This window comes from Seriola dumerili, unplaced genomic scaffold, assembly GCF_002260705.1.
Source record: "Seriola dumerili isolate Sdu_G_001 unplaced genomic scaffold, Sdu_1.0 BDQW01000025.1, whole genome shotgun sequence".
In the NCBI taxonomy this organism is placed as follows: domain Eukaryota; kingdom Metazoa; phylum Chordata; class Actinopteri; order Carangiformes; family Carangidae; genus Seriola; species Seriola dumerili.
Window position 1 is genome coordinate 14,521,327 of NW_019174280.1, and position 13,339 is coordinate 14,534,665.

Below are 13,339 nucleotides of genomic sequence, written 5' to 3' on the forward strand. Positions count from 1 at the left end.
TAAGATGCTGTTTTAATGATTTTAAAATATATATTTCTAATTGTGGGAGTAACGCTAAAGCACAACTTAGCGGACTTGCTAACTTTACCCCTTGCAGCCATGGATGTATTATAAGAACATCCATGCTTGTAACTTTAGCCAGCAAATTAGTTAGCCTAGCGTAACATGTGACCGTTTAGGCTAGCAACATTAACATTAGCCTTGCAGTTCGAAAAATACGTTACTAACAAATGTCTACAAAATTCTTGAACGTAGATGTAAAGTCAGAACTCAGTGATGGATGATAATAAATACGCTGGTTTGTAAAATCATTAGCCTACCTGAAATTTTCATCAAAACACCAAGGACCACAGCGGTTACCAATCGTCGCGTTGGCTTCACCTGAGGTGAAATAATGATTTTTCTACAATTGACCAGCAGAGGGAGCTGACTGCCTTCCAAGAGCTGTTTAACGGTGTTTGTAAGAATTTAAGTAAATACATCCAATTGTACATTTACTCAAGTCCTGTACTCAAGTATAAATAGGTCATTGGGCTTTACTTGAGTATTTCCAATTTATGCTTCATTTAACGTATACTCCACTACATTACAGAACGAAATATAGTACTCTTTATTCCACTACATATTGTATACAGTGGCATCAGATAGTATACAGACCTCTTTTGCACACTTTGTTGTTGCTTTAACTGTAAATGCTATTTTTCTCCAGCAGTCTACACTCAATATCCCATGACAAAGTGAAATCTGCTTTTAGAAATTTTTATAAACTTATAAAAATATAGAACTGAAATCACCCATTTACAAAAATGTTCAGACCCTTATCACTTTGTATAACCCGCCTTTGGCAACAACTTGAGATCTTTAATGGGTTGCAATTCTAGGCTTAAAGGCCGGGCCATTCCAGGATAGTCAGAGACTTGTCCCGAAGTCACTTCAGTGTTGTTGACTGTGTGCTTCGGGTCACTGACTTGCTCAAAGATGAACCATCGCCCCAGTCTCAGGTCGTGTGCACTCTGCAGCAGACTTTCTTTAAGTCTGTGTTTAGCTGCATTCCCCTTTCCCTCAATTAAGATCATGGCCTGCCCCTGCTGCTGAGACACAAATCCAGAGCACAATGTCGCGGCCACCATGCTTTACTGTAAGGGCGGCATTTGCCATGTGGCTAGTGGCTAAAGCTGTAGGAATTCGATATTATGAACAGATAAAAGAAATAGTAGAAGTTTTGGCCGGATTATTTGCTTTACTTTGTGTTTTGGGCCCAGCGATTCAATGAACTGATGAAAAAAATGTTTTTCACTCGATACCTGAGTCCAGTAGATCTTTAGAGACCAAACCTTTATTGTGAAGAAATGTGACCGGAAGTCTTCTTCCTTGGTTTACCTGGTATTGTTGATTCTTGAGGTACTGATTATGGACGAGTATCAAACAGAAGAGGAGGTGAGTTGAGTGTGTTAAAGTAGTCACTGCACGTATTTTTTATTTGCCTATAACTTATATATTTGTAAGTTCTACCTAAGATTGTAACTAACAGATAATAATTTGGCCAGAAAGTAGAAGGTGAACATTCACGTCGACTGGCTAGCTTAAACTGCAACTTCTTTTTATGTTTTTCACCTAACAGACTGCGTTCGTCGTTGAAGACGTGAGCACAATAATTAAAGAGGTAATGTCGCTATCTTCTGATTCATCCGTAAAGTTTGGGTATTAGGTATTAGGTATTGGGGTATTATCGGCTCATTGCTACCGCTAGCTACCAACTTTATGTTTAGCGACGCGTTAGTTGCTAAGTAACACTCTAACGGTTGCTAGGCACCGATTCACATAATTTATAGCATAACATACAACTGATTCTTAGTACAATTTTTATTCGGTAGTTTGTAGTTAAGTTGCATTATATGATGCGGTTTACAAAGTCGTGGATTTACATGTATTAGTATTATTACAGTAAGGCAACGAAAAGATAGAGACATTGTGGGTGTTGATTTGTTTAAACACAGCTTTGTTAACAATGTCTCTGTAGTCAGTGGAAGCAGCCATAGGAGGAAATGCCTACCAGCACAGCAGAGTGAACCAGTGGACCACCAGTGTAGTGGAGCAGTGCCTCAGTCAACTTAGCAAGCTGGGAAAGCCTTTCAAATATATTGGTATGTGGTTGCTGCGTCAGAAATAACACGCTTTTGGTTCTTATGCTCTGAGGTTGGCATTAAAAGACAGTATTTGTGTTTTTTTTCAGTCACCTGTATCATCATGCAGAAAAATGGAGCAGGTCTGCAAACAGCAAGCGCCTGCTTCTGGGACAACACTACTGATGGTAAAAATAAAACACCTCTGTGTACATATAATCTTGAATATGATCTAAGAGTTGTTTTCTTCAACATCCAAGAAACACTTAACTTGTCCCCAGGGGGAAATGTAAAAGGCACATAGTGTAATAAAATGATTCTGCACATTATGCAGCCAAGTTACAACAGTAAAAGTTTGTGTGACAGTCTTGAAAATACATAAACACAGGAGAGACTTGTGGTAATTTTATTTACAGAGGAGGTCCTGGACAGTCTTTAAAATGCTCTAGTCAAGCTTTTTGAGTGGTCCACTGTCACAAACTGATGCATTGTCTATATTTCACATGTAAATGCATTGGTGATACTGTCACTGAATCTATTGTGTATTTCACCCAACAGATAGCTGTGCAGTGAGATGGGAAAACAAGTCCATGTACTGCATTGTCAGTGTATTTGGGCTGGCTATCTGAACGTACTACAATGCACCTCAAGCGTTTGCATGATTTTGTGTATTTTTGAGAACCTACATGTTATGTTTTTATGTTTAATGCCATTGATTAAAACAATACTATGCTGTATACACTTTGCTTTATTTACACGTGACATGACAGTGCTATACGTACAACTTTTATCTCTTAAAGCAACAAAAATATCAAGAGCTTCCCATATATGAGGACTCACAACAACCTCATTTAACCACCTTGAATCAACATAAGCCACATTCACACTAAGACAACCAAACATGTACATTTTATGTCAAAAGCATTTACAACTTTGAGACTGCAGCCCATTTAGAAGAAAACTGATGTAAAGACAAGGCACCATCTTGATTAGAAAACATGTTGAGATATTATTTGTAAAGAACAGACACCCATTTGTTTTGGCTGTTTTTGTCCAAAAGCTCCAGTTTCATAAAACAAAGGAAAGTTCAGCAAGTCAATAGAGGCAATATAGAAGGTTACAGAGAAAAAAAAAATCTTACTTGAAATCATGTTCTACATAAGGCAAAATATATGTGGCCAATGGTATAACTACCATATATGCTGGGATACCAAATGTTATAAAATAATAGATCAGTAGTCCATTAACAAAACGATGTAAAATCCATGCATCCAAATCATCAGATCATACAGCATCAAATGTCATCACTTTTCAGCAAAATAAATAACATTTTTAAACAAGTGCAATTTCAAAGCTGCTTTCCAAGGAAATAAGTGGTAAGAGAAGTGGTAGCAGATCAGTGGTTCCAATTCCAGGTCAGGCTCTCTCTATTTTTTTTTTTTTTTTTTAAACGTGTCTGAGGACAAAGAGGATTTGTCAACAGCCAACACTGTTATGGCACTTAAATTCCCTATCCATGAATCTTGTCAGTGATAGTGAGCCACAGTGTACTGTTTTACCATCAGCACAATGTTACTCAGCTTTGGCCAGATATATGCATTCTCATTATTCTCAGACAGTCAGAGAGCAGAAAGGAATGGCAAAAACAACACAGTAGAAGTATATAGAGACAACAGTGTTCCAACACAAAGGATTAAAAAATAGCATTGATTTCACATATAAACAAATCCCCAATTAATATTAGCACTTTTCCCGATCATTTTTAAATAAGGTTGTGAAGAAATGCTGGTTATGAAGGAAAAACATTTTTATAAACTGGTAAAAATTGTATTGTTTTACATCAGTGTTTCTGCTGTTTTCAATTAGACTGAAAGCATAAACAATGGAGAGGAAAGTCTGAGTGGCTACATGCCTCAACTTTCAGTAAATTTACAGTACATTCAGTAGACATGGAATTTATCTTTTTAAAAATATATTTATGTACACTTAGGGTATCATATCATTCCATAGTACCAATCCAAATATCCTGTATGTACACATAGACATGATGGTTTGTTTTAATACATTTTCATAGTTTCCAACAGGGACACAGAGGAGGAGCAGTCAGAGATCCATCAGTCACTGTCACTCTCATCCTGGTACTTGGTGGTTGCTTTGATAGCACGTCCGTTTTGTAAAGGCATGTCTTCATAATCACTCCTTTACAAAAAAAAGAGAAAGAAATATCAGTGGGTTTATGTATGTTCACCCTGTGTATAACCTGCCAAGCTGTAAAGAGTAATAATTCACAAAAGCCATCAACACTGGCCTATTTCCACAGGGAAAACCTAACCATCTGAAGTAAAGTGTGCTTTTAATTTAATTTAATCACAAAAAATGCCAGCTTAATTGTAGAGGCTGTGAGTTGTCTGATATACTTACCCATATATCACTTCATCATCTGAGTCATTTAGCATGGAGAAAGCAGGATTATCCTTTAACTGGGAGTCTGGGAAATTAAACAAAATCAGGTGCATTGATATAATAGTTCATTATCTACTGCAGAAAAGAGAGAAGATGTAGAATTAGTAAAGGCCGCGCTGTATTACCTACCGTAAAGGGCATTTTTAGAGGGGGAATACACAAATGCTAATGTGTACAAGTAAAAGTTGAGTAGGCCATAGAAGGATAAAAATTCAGCTGGTATGTCTGGAGTTAAAGAATAACAACTTTCCATTTAAGACACTAACATGTTATGTCACATGGTATATTTAAAGTGAAATTGTGGTTAAAAGAAAAATTAGAAAGGATATAGTTTTGGTAATGAGTAGACAATTCAGCCACAAAGTTGTCTTGAAGAGCCTTTGCACCAAACCTCAGGTAGAGAATGACCATGCTGGAGAACAAAAAAAAAAGAGTAACCAGAACAATCGGATCAAATTAGACCAAACTCTTCAAAAAACTCAATGCACAGAGAGGGTGCTTTTTTTTCTTTTCCAATAAACACACCTTATAATGAGCACCACAAACGTCAGCGCTGTCAAAAACTTCAGCCGAAGATCTAGTGTTTGAAAACACACAGCACACTAATGTTATCATAGTAAAATGTAAAGTTGAATCAGATCCAGAGGCGTGTGGTGTGGTGTTGTACCTGAATAAGGCATGTTCTTGAGTTCAGAACAAGCTCTGACAATCAGGAAAATCAGGTAGAGGATGTAGAGGGCAACTACAATAAGGAAGAAGACCTTCATACCCTGGAGAAATAACATAGGACGTTATGGTATAGTAACTATAACAGTTCTATTCTCTATCCTTTCCCTTTTCTCCATCTTTGACTCCAGCTTCATAAAAATGATTCGACACATTGCTTAGAGTGCCATTATAGGTAACAGTCTCACCTGAAAGTTCACTATATCCACTTTATATTGATAGGTGGGATCCTGGAGTTCATTGACCCTGCAAATTCAGAAAAGAAGAGTGGATCTTTGCAGTCCTGTTGCAGTTCACAGTTTGAATCAGGCTAGTGGCAGCCAGTGAAGTTAGACTTACGTTTGCCAAATGCCCAGTGTAACCGCTGAGAGCCACAGAAGACCTACAATGATCATCTTAGGCAGGTAGAACGTCAGGCATTTCCTCTCACCCTGTGGAAACAGGATAAAACATATGAAAAATGATTCATAACTAGCTAAATAAGGGGAAAATCTTTAAGTATGGGAATAATACTGTACCCACCTGAACCCTGATGCCATGGTAGACACAGAGCCAGAAGAGCAGCAGAGAACACAGGAACAGAGCCTGAAAGAAAGCATCCAACATCCCTGGAAACCAGCTGTTCACCAGGAATGAGAGCGGGAAGAATGGATCTGAATAGCAAAAGCAACAAAACACAATAAGCAACACACCTGACCATAAAGTTGTACAGGACACATGTTACACTTGCACAGACAGATTAAACCCACTATTCTTTCTCTGTCAAATTAAAAGCCACTGTACTTCTGTAATAGTTAAAAAGGAAAGAACATGGAATGATAATTAAATTAAAAGGTGAAATGTAGCTTTGAGAGGGAGAATATTGAAACTCACCATTATAGAGTAGCAGCAACGGGAGTAGAATAGACATCCACTTTTGCTCTATGCCCCAGTCCCTCATAGAAAATTTCCTCAGGGAATGAGCAAACATACACTGTAACACACAGAAAGAAATCATTAGTCATCCTGCATTCTGAAAAGAAATGTAATGAGGGTAATGAGAAATTCATTTAGATGTAGAAGACCTAAAGTAACCGGTATGAGTGCTCTTACCGTCACCATGAAGGTCAGCACCACAAAGACGAACCGGAACCAGATTTCCACTTGCGAGAAAGTAGGATTGTACGTTTTCCACTAAGGAGGAATAAAAAAAATTAAACGGAAACAAAAACAGTAAAAGAGTTGGTGAGTGACCTGTTAGCTCGAGCAATAAAAATAAAATTAAATGCAACAAAGTATTACAGAGTTTGTTTAATGAGTTGGAAGAAAAATCCAGTGTTTGTCACTTACCACAAACTTGACCTTAATTTCATACGTGATATTTTCAAGGCCCTTGAAGCTGACCATAACCTGATACTGGGTGTAGTTCAGATAGCCCAGATGGAGCACAATGATCTCATCACATTTCTGTAAGGAAACAAAAAAAAAGGATGCATCACTGCCAATTCAGCAAAGAATACAACTGCACAGTAGATCAATGAATTTGAAATGGAAAGGACTGCATGCATTTCATAGACTCACACTGCTGTGCTGGTTGCTGCTGCCTGCCTAAATGATTAATGACAACCCAGTGTGCTGTAACAGAGAAAGCAATGGTTGGGTCTGATTGACACTTACTGTACCGCAGTGAAGTGTTCGTGATTTCTGGTGCATGTTGTTGATGTACATCACGCTGGCGTCCGGCATCACTCCCTTTAGCTCAACGTTAATCTCGAAAGGCTGCTGGAAGTCTCCCACTGTCACAGACAGCAGTGAGAACATGTTATTAACCAGCCAGGTATGTTTACAACATATAAAAGATAAATTGCTGTAATCTGTAGCGCAGTGTGTCGTCTTACTGTTACTGTTTTCAGCCTGCATCACACAGGTGAGCCATAGCTGCTGGTTGTAAGTGGTGAGGGGAGGAGAAACTAGATTGAAAGGCCCAGTCTGAAAAAATACAATGAATGACATCAATATGTTATTATGAATGATAATTATTATAAGTGCCAATAATTAAAACACAGAGGACTTCTGCAATCTGTCTGTACATCACACAAAATATATTGCTCAAACCCAAATACCTTGTCTTAACACAGGGATGTTCCTTAAATTAGAATTGCACCAATTAGTCAGTAAATTGATTAGTCGATGAATAAAAAATTAATAAGCATCTATATGGATATTTTGAGTAATTTTTTTTTTAAAGAAATGCCAAAATTCTAAAAACAACCCATTTTAAAATTTTACTTTAATCAAATACATCAAGAAAAAAATATAATATATATATAATTATTAATTGCAGCCCCACATTGAAATCTTTGACATGGAAAAGTATACACTTTCTATGTACTACAATATGAAATTCTTCCAGAGTCACATTTTTAGACCACTCAGACATGCAATGAAGTCATGTATAACCAGAATCGTAGTATTTCTTTTCAGCACATTCTCAAAATGTTTACATGTGTCCCATCATTCAAATGCCCAGCAGCCAAAAACTACAAAAAGACTAACAATATACATGCTTCTGCCTTAGAAACGTCTTACCTTCAATGAGGCATTTTTTACTAGTAACTGATCACCACTGTGCTCTTGCTCAGCAATAATCCTAGGACCTACAGATATGAAGAAAACACAAACACATTTTACTTAATGTGATGCCGAAGAAAAAAGTGAAACCCTCCTTGACTTTTAAACTAAAAAGTAAATATTAAATAAATAATAAATGTCAGCAAATTTCACCTACATAATTATGGTTGCTTTCTTTGTTTTTCTGTAACGGTAGCTATATACTGAAATCACTAAAACGTTAAAAAGGGGATCCTCAAATTGTGGTGAAACTAGGAGATGTAAAGGAATTGTAGCAAAGAGCATGTATGCCCAGAGAGGAAAATGTGGATGCTAAATTGCAATGTTGAATTTGAATTAATCTGATTTAAGGCTTATGATAAACAATACAATAATACAAGAGAGCTGGGGGGCATGGATGCTTCCATGCTTCTGCTTCCAAATATGTGTATGATAGAAGAAGTCTAAGAACCACTAGACTATCCAGGGAAGAGCAGAGTAGGGGTGAAAGGGGATTCATGTTTTTCAAGTACTTTGTTAGCAAAACTTGATTACAGTTGGTGATGATTACGCAAAATGACTCACCCACTGACTGTATGTCAAAACCAGAAGTCTGTGTCAAAATGAGTTCAGACCAACACCCAGCTTTGGTGTGTTGGTGCTGCAGTAATGTTTATCGGTCATACCTGCAATCCCAATGAAGACAGTGAGGCCGAAGCAGATCAGGAACACCACGAAGACCAAGACAAAATGTCTTTTAGACAGGGTGTAAAGCCGCATAGGGGCTAGTCTGTTACAAGAAGACAAACATTAGTGTTAACACACACTCGGCAAACACCAGAGCTACGAGAAGACACCAGGAGAAACAACACTCGGTAGGTAATATTTCTTTTGTGGTTAATGTTGTTAGCCTCCAGCCGGTGGTACAGGCGCAGATATGTCAACACTGCTAGTTTCCATGCTACTTTTACTAGCAGTAACAGATGGCAGGACAGAGCAGCACAGTGGCTTTAACGCGTATCCTCACACGTTTACGCAGCAGTGACACATCTCGAGTGTATCCGCTGAACAAATCATACACTCACCGCTCCATTTCAGTCGGTGTGAAGTCTCAGGGGAACGAGAAAAAGCGTTAAAATTTCTCAGTGAATCTACATCCGTGAATCCACATCAGCTGACATCTTTTAGTCTGCGACAACTGGAATGCAACGTCATCAAATGGGCGGGACCGGGGACACGTGGTGCCAACGGGGAGAAAGGGGAACGTGATAAGAGGACTTATCTGAGTGAGTAGGGAACAAGGACACACACTCCGTCCTGCCTTCTCCTCCTTGTTTAGTCTATGAAACTGGGATTTACGATTCCATGTCCTACATTCGGTCAATATATTTTAACTACTATTACAGAATGCATGTGTGAGCTTATAATTTGTCAATGTATTGTCTACCTAGTTGTGTATTTAAATGCATATTGAAATGCATATTTAAATGCATCTAAATATACACTGATCGTTGTTTAAATAAATTATTATCTGAATGTATGTTTGAATCACTTCAGTCTATAAATGTATGTTCAAATCACTGAAATTTTGTATCTCTGCTATAAATATTTCTTTTTGTTATATATTTTATTTTCTGTACTCAGGTCTCACTTGTAAATGAGATCTCGATCTCACTGTGACTGCCTGATTAAATAAAATACATATATATGTGTGTGTGTGTGTGTGTGTGTGTGTGTGTGTGTGTGTGTGTGTGTGTCTTAATATATTTAGTCAACAGGCATGGGGTTCTAAGTCTTGAAGGCATGGGCGGATAATGAGACAACAGGTCCAAGGGCAGAGACCATAAGGCTGTATATAAAGATGCATATAAACATAGTCTATATAAAGTCATACAAAATGTCCCTTACACAGATGAACATGGTATCAAAGAGATGATTAACTACGAGGCGGCTGTGTAACTCTGTGATCATTCTGTGTCTGTGTGTGTTCATTTGTGTCTCTTTGGGGTATCTGTGTTTTGCGTGTTTGTGGTTATTTGTCTCTCTTTTGTCTCCGTTGGTTGTTGTTTTTCGTCTCATTTTGGTTGTCTTGCGGCTGTCTGTGGCTGTTTTACGTCTCTCTGTCGTTTTGTGTTTCTTTCTATGAGATTTTGCAGGTGCCCCCCTAACCCCAAGCCTGTGTCTGGTCGGCTAGTGCAGTAATCCCTCCATGACCGATGGTAACGTCCATTTGACGGCTGAACGTCCTTTGTATGAAAATAAATTTCGCGCATGCGTAGCACGACTACATCGCGTATCAACGTCTACTTTTAATTTTTAATGAGCTATCCATGAGATATTATTTCATTTCTTACAGTGTAAAGGACAAAATCTATATTTCAAACCAGGAATGCGGTGTTCAACCACCATCACATGCACGTAAATGCCCATCCACAAGACAACACTTGTTGCCTTATAGGCTATAAGGCCTCTGCCTCGTTTTAAATTGTGATATTTTCTAATAAAATGGTGCTACACATTAAGATATGTGAATATATATATATATATATATATATATGACTTTCTTGTTTTTTCCTCTTTCCACTTATATTTTCTGGCTCTGTTGATCGAAGACAGCGCTCATCTTCAGTTAAGTCAATGATGCAAAGCAACACAACTATAAAACAATAAACAAGTATGATTCCTCAGAAAGCTCAGTGATGAATACCTTTGTTTGCATCTGCCATCATAACACAACGAGATCACATTAAGCTGTGAAATGTTCCATTATATCACAGCATGCAATACCAATAGCCTGGATACGTAATGCAGCAGAATGATGGATTTGCCTCTGTCTCGGGGAGAAAACAGCAGACCCACCTGTAAAAGCGATCATCTCGGTAAGGTGTCAGGTCCTCCTTCAGCTCGTTGTAGGCCTCCTGTATCTTCCTACAGAAGTATTTCAGCTCGCCGTACAGAGGGTTTTCTAAGCCGGACGTGTAGTCGGTGTCCATTATTATCACACCGAGCCGTCTGGCGGCTGAAAATGGCGATGAGAAAACAATCCGCGGCCTTTACAGAACAGCACAGCGGTGTGTGTCTGTATTGTCACGTCGTTTAATTGAAAGTGCAGCCGAAGCTGTTTTGTTTGTGTCTGTTCAAAGAAAGAAAAAAAAAAGCTGTAAAACGAAAAAAAAGAAAAAAATGGGGTGGAAGCACACCGGCGGGGGTCACGTGATCATTGTTCAGCACCACGGATAGAGGCAGACAGCGGAGACACCACAGTGATGTTGAGGACACATCAGCACGTATAGATACAGTATATGGATGCAACACCCCAGCAGAGTCTACTTTTACATGGCCTCTCAGTTTCCTAAATTTGCAACACACGTCTTTTTCTGAACTAATGTGAGTTACAATAAGTCAAAATTGTTAAACACAAGAGAATTCTCATAACCATAACCTAGATATACTATAACTCACCACCTCACACTAATGACATACACTAAGTCATATCATTGATAAACCTTATATGTATGACTTGTTATCTCAGTATAAATGTGTTAATTATGAGTAAAAAAATACTAATACTAATGTTTTATCCTCAAATTTTAGAAAAGTTTTCTCAGCTAAGATTTTGATCATGTCATAGCAGGAAGGTCTGTTATTAATAGTGTTGATTAATGATGGCATTATATTTTGGTGTCAGTTCCAGGGCCCTGGTATTGTGCATGTCGGCTCATTGTCATGACTTGCGGAGACACTTAAATGGAAAAGAGATATTGTTAAAAGTATTAGTTCCACGTGTGCTTTTCTTTCTATGACAATTCAAATTGTTTGCCGTTTGAGACTATGGAGCCACTGAGTAAACTCTAGCCAATAGCTGGTGATGTGTGAACATTGCCATCTCTGAATTCAACAATACTGGATATATTTAAGAGACAAAAGGTTTTTTTTTCTGAAACAATGACCTTTTATTCAAAAGATGCGTGACATATACAATTATAAAATAATTTACATGGCATGCCTTACTATCCATTCACTATAAACGTTCAGTCACCAAATCAGACTCAGATTTTTTTCAAGTGTTTTTGTCATTTAAGTCTACATCTACAAATACAAAGCACATATCTTTTCTAAAGAAAAGCCAAATCCTACAATATCTACAACAGGTCATCTCATAAAATCAGTTTAATGTGAATCCTTAACCTAAGTCCATAGGCAATTCCGAACATGAACTCAGTGGCTTACACTTGTGAACTTATGTGAATGATGTGTGTATGTGTAAGAAGCCATGACCCCACACACGTTTGAAGATAATAGATTTAACACTGATGGGATTGGTAGACTGCACAGTTGAATACAGACACACCTCGACTTGACAGTTACACTCTACACAACTAGTCTATCAGCTACACTAAACTGGGCACTGACTCATTCACATCTTTTCCATCCAATGCAAACTTCACAAAACACATAATTTGCCCCTTCCCGAGCCCACCCCACCCCGCCCCGCCCCGCATTCCAATCTCACAATTTGGGCTACACTTGTAACAAACTTTTATCAACACAAAGAAATGTTCTGAAAACTCCACAATATACAGTATGTATAGATACTATATCTCCTTTAGGAAATAATCTCATAAATAAAATATACAGACCAGCAACTGAGATGCTGAACTAAAGGAACGGTATCAAACTGTGGTCAAAAGTGATGACAAAAAAAATTTTCTTCAAGAAAGTATTGCACAACTAACACAAAAGGTGGATATTTTCTTTATGCCATGCTCATGTTCTTTTCATTTTTTAGGATCAGTAGAGACTTTTTTTTTTTCAATCCTTGTCCTTACAACCCTCCTCAGACAAACATGCATTTCGTTTTGATTTTGACAAATCACAATAACCTATATAATAATCTCATAAATTCAGAGACCAAAGCAGAGCTGGTCCAAAGTGATAGCTTTTTTAAATACCAAGTATTAAGTTACACCTCCCTCTAAACCCATTTTTTCCAACTTTCCAATTTTAGCAAATGCATATTTTGGCACAAAAGTTTGTGGTAACCCTAATTACACGAACCTTTATGTTGCTAAGCCTAAATATAACTGCCCTTTTTAGTGATTTTGGCTACCATCTTATACGAATAAAACCCACTGCAGATATTTGCAATGTGCCTACTCTTGCCCACACTCCTATCAGCTGGCCCTGCTCTGTGTCCTTAGTTTAACACGAACACAAGCTTCACTGGCTGAAAGAAAGAAAAAATAAACCAGCTTTTCAGTGATTTCAGTGTCAGCTTACTAAATGAACAGATTTCAATAGCTTCATCCTTCATTGGAGTTCTGACTTCAAAGATTCAGTGACAATGATTTCAGCTTAACTGTTAACTTTTTTGTGGTTGTAGCTGTTGAGTTAAACAGTACTACAGCTTTGCTCCACACCTGAAATTACACTTTAAA

The 13,339-nt window shown here is 37.9% G+C and overlaps 2 protein-coding genes across 4 annotated transcripts; one reads left to right on the forward strand and one right to left on the reverse strand.

The window, feature by feature from the left end:
• The first annotated feature begins 1,375 nt into the window (after positions 1 to 1,375).
• Positions 1,376 to 2,860, forward strand: dynlt1 (dynein light chain Tctex-type 1). 2 transcript variants are annotated; one of them, XM_022737808.1, is made up of 5 exons: positions 1,376 to 1,437; positions 1,622 to 1,663; positions 2,021 to 2,144; positions 2,234 to 2,311; positions 2,682 to 2,860. In XM_022737808.1, exons 1-5 carry the CDS (start codon positions 1,411 to 1,413, stop codon positions 2,750 to 2,752), a joined length of 342 nt encoding a protein of 113 aa, XP_022593529.1. In that variant the 5' UTR covers positions 1,376 to 1,410; the 3' UTR covers positions 2,753 to 2,860. The 2 variants fall into 2 exon arrangements, with proteins under 2 accessions (XP_022593529.1, XP_022593530.1); XM_022737809.1 differs by lacking the exon at positions 2,682 to 2,860 and having other exon boundaries at positions 2,254 to 2,309.
• On the reverse strand, positions 2,854 to 11,006 carry tmem181 (transmembrane protein 181). Of its 2 annotated transcripts, none has more exons than XM_022737806.1 (17): positions 10,761 to 11,006; positions 8,588 to 8,691; positions 7,881 to 7,948; positions 7,190 to 7,280; positions 6,969 to 7,087; positions 6,642 to 6,758; positions 6,405 to 6,485; positions 6,186 to 6,285; positions 5,835 to 5,965; positions 5,652 to 5,743; positions 5,501 to 5,558; positions 5,254 to 5,356; positions 5,112 to 5,163; positions 4,916 to 4,998; positions 4,716 to 4,805; positions 4,545 to 4,611; positions 2,854 to 4,322 (listed from the first exon to the last, which is right to left on the reverse strand). In XM_022737806.1, the coding sequence occupies exons 1-17, from the start codon at positions 10,892 to 10,894 to the stop codon at positions 4,238 to 4,240; spliced, it is 1,575 nt and encodes a 524-aa protein (XP_022593527.1). In that variant the 5' UTR covers positions 10,895 to 11,006; the 3' UTR covers positions 2,854 to 4,237. The 2 variants fall into 2 exon arrangements, with proteins under 2 accessions (XP_022593527.1, XP_022593528.1); XM_022737807.1 differs by lacking the exon at positions 10,761 to 11,006 and adding an exon at positions 8,987 to 9,090.
• Positions 11,007 to 13,339: the final 2,333 nt, after the last annotated feature.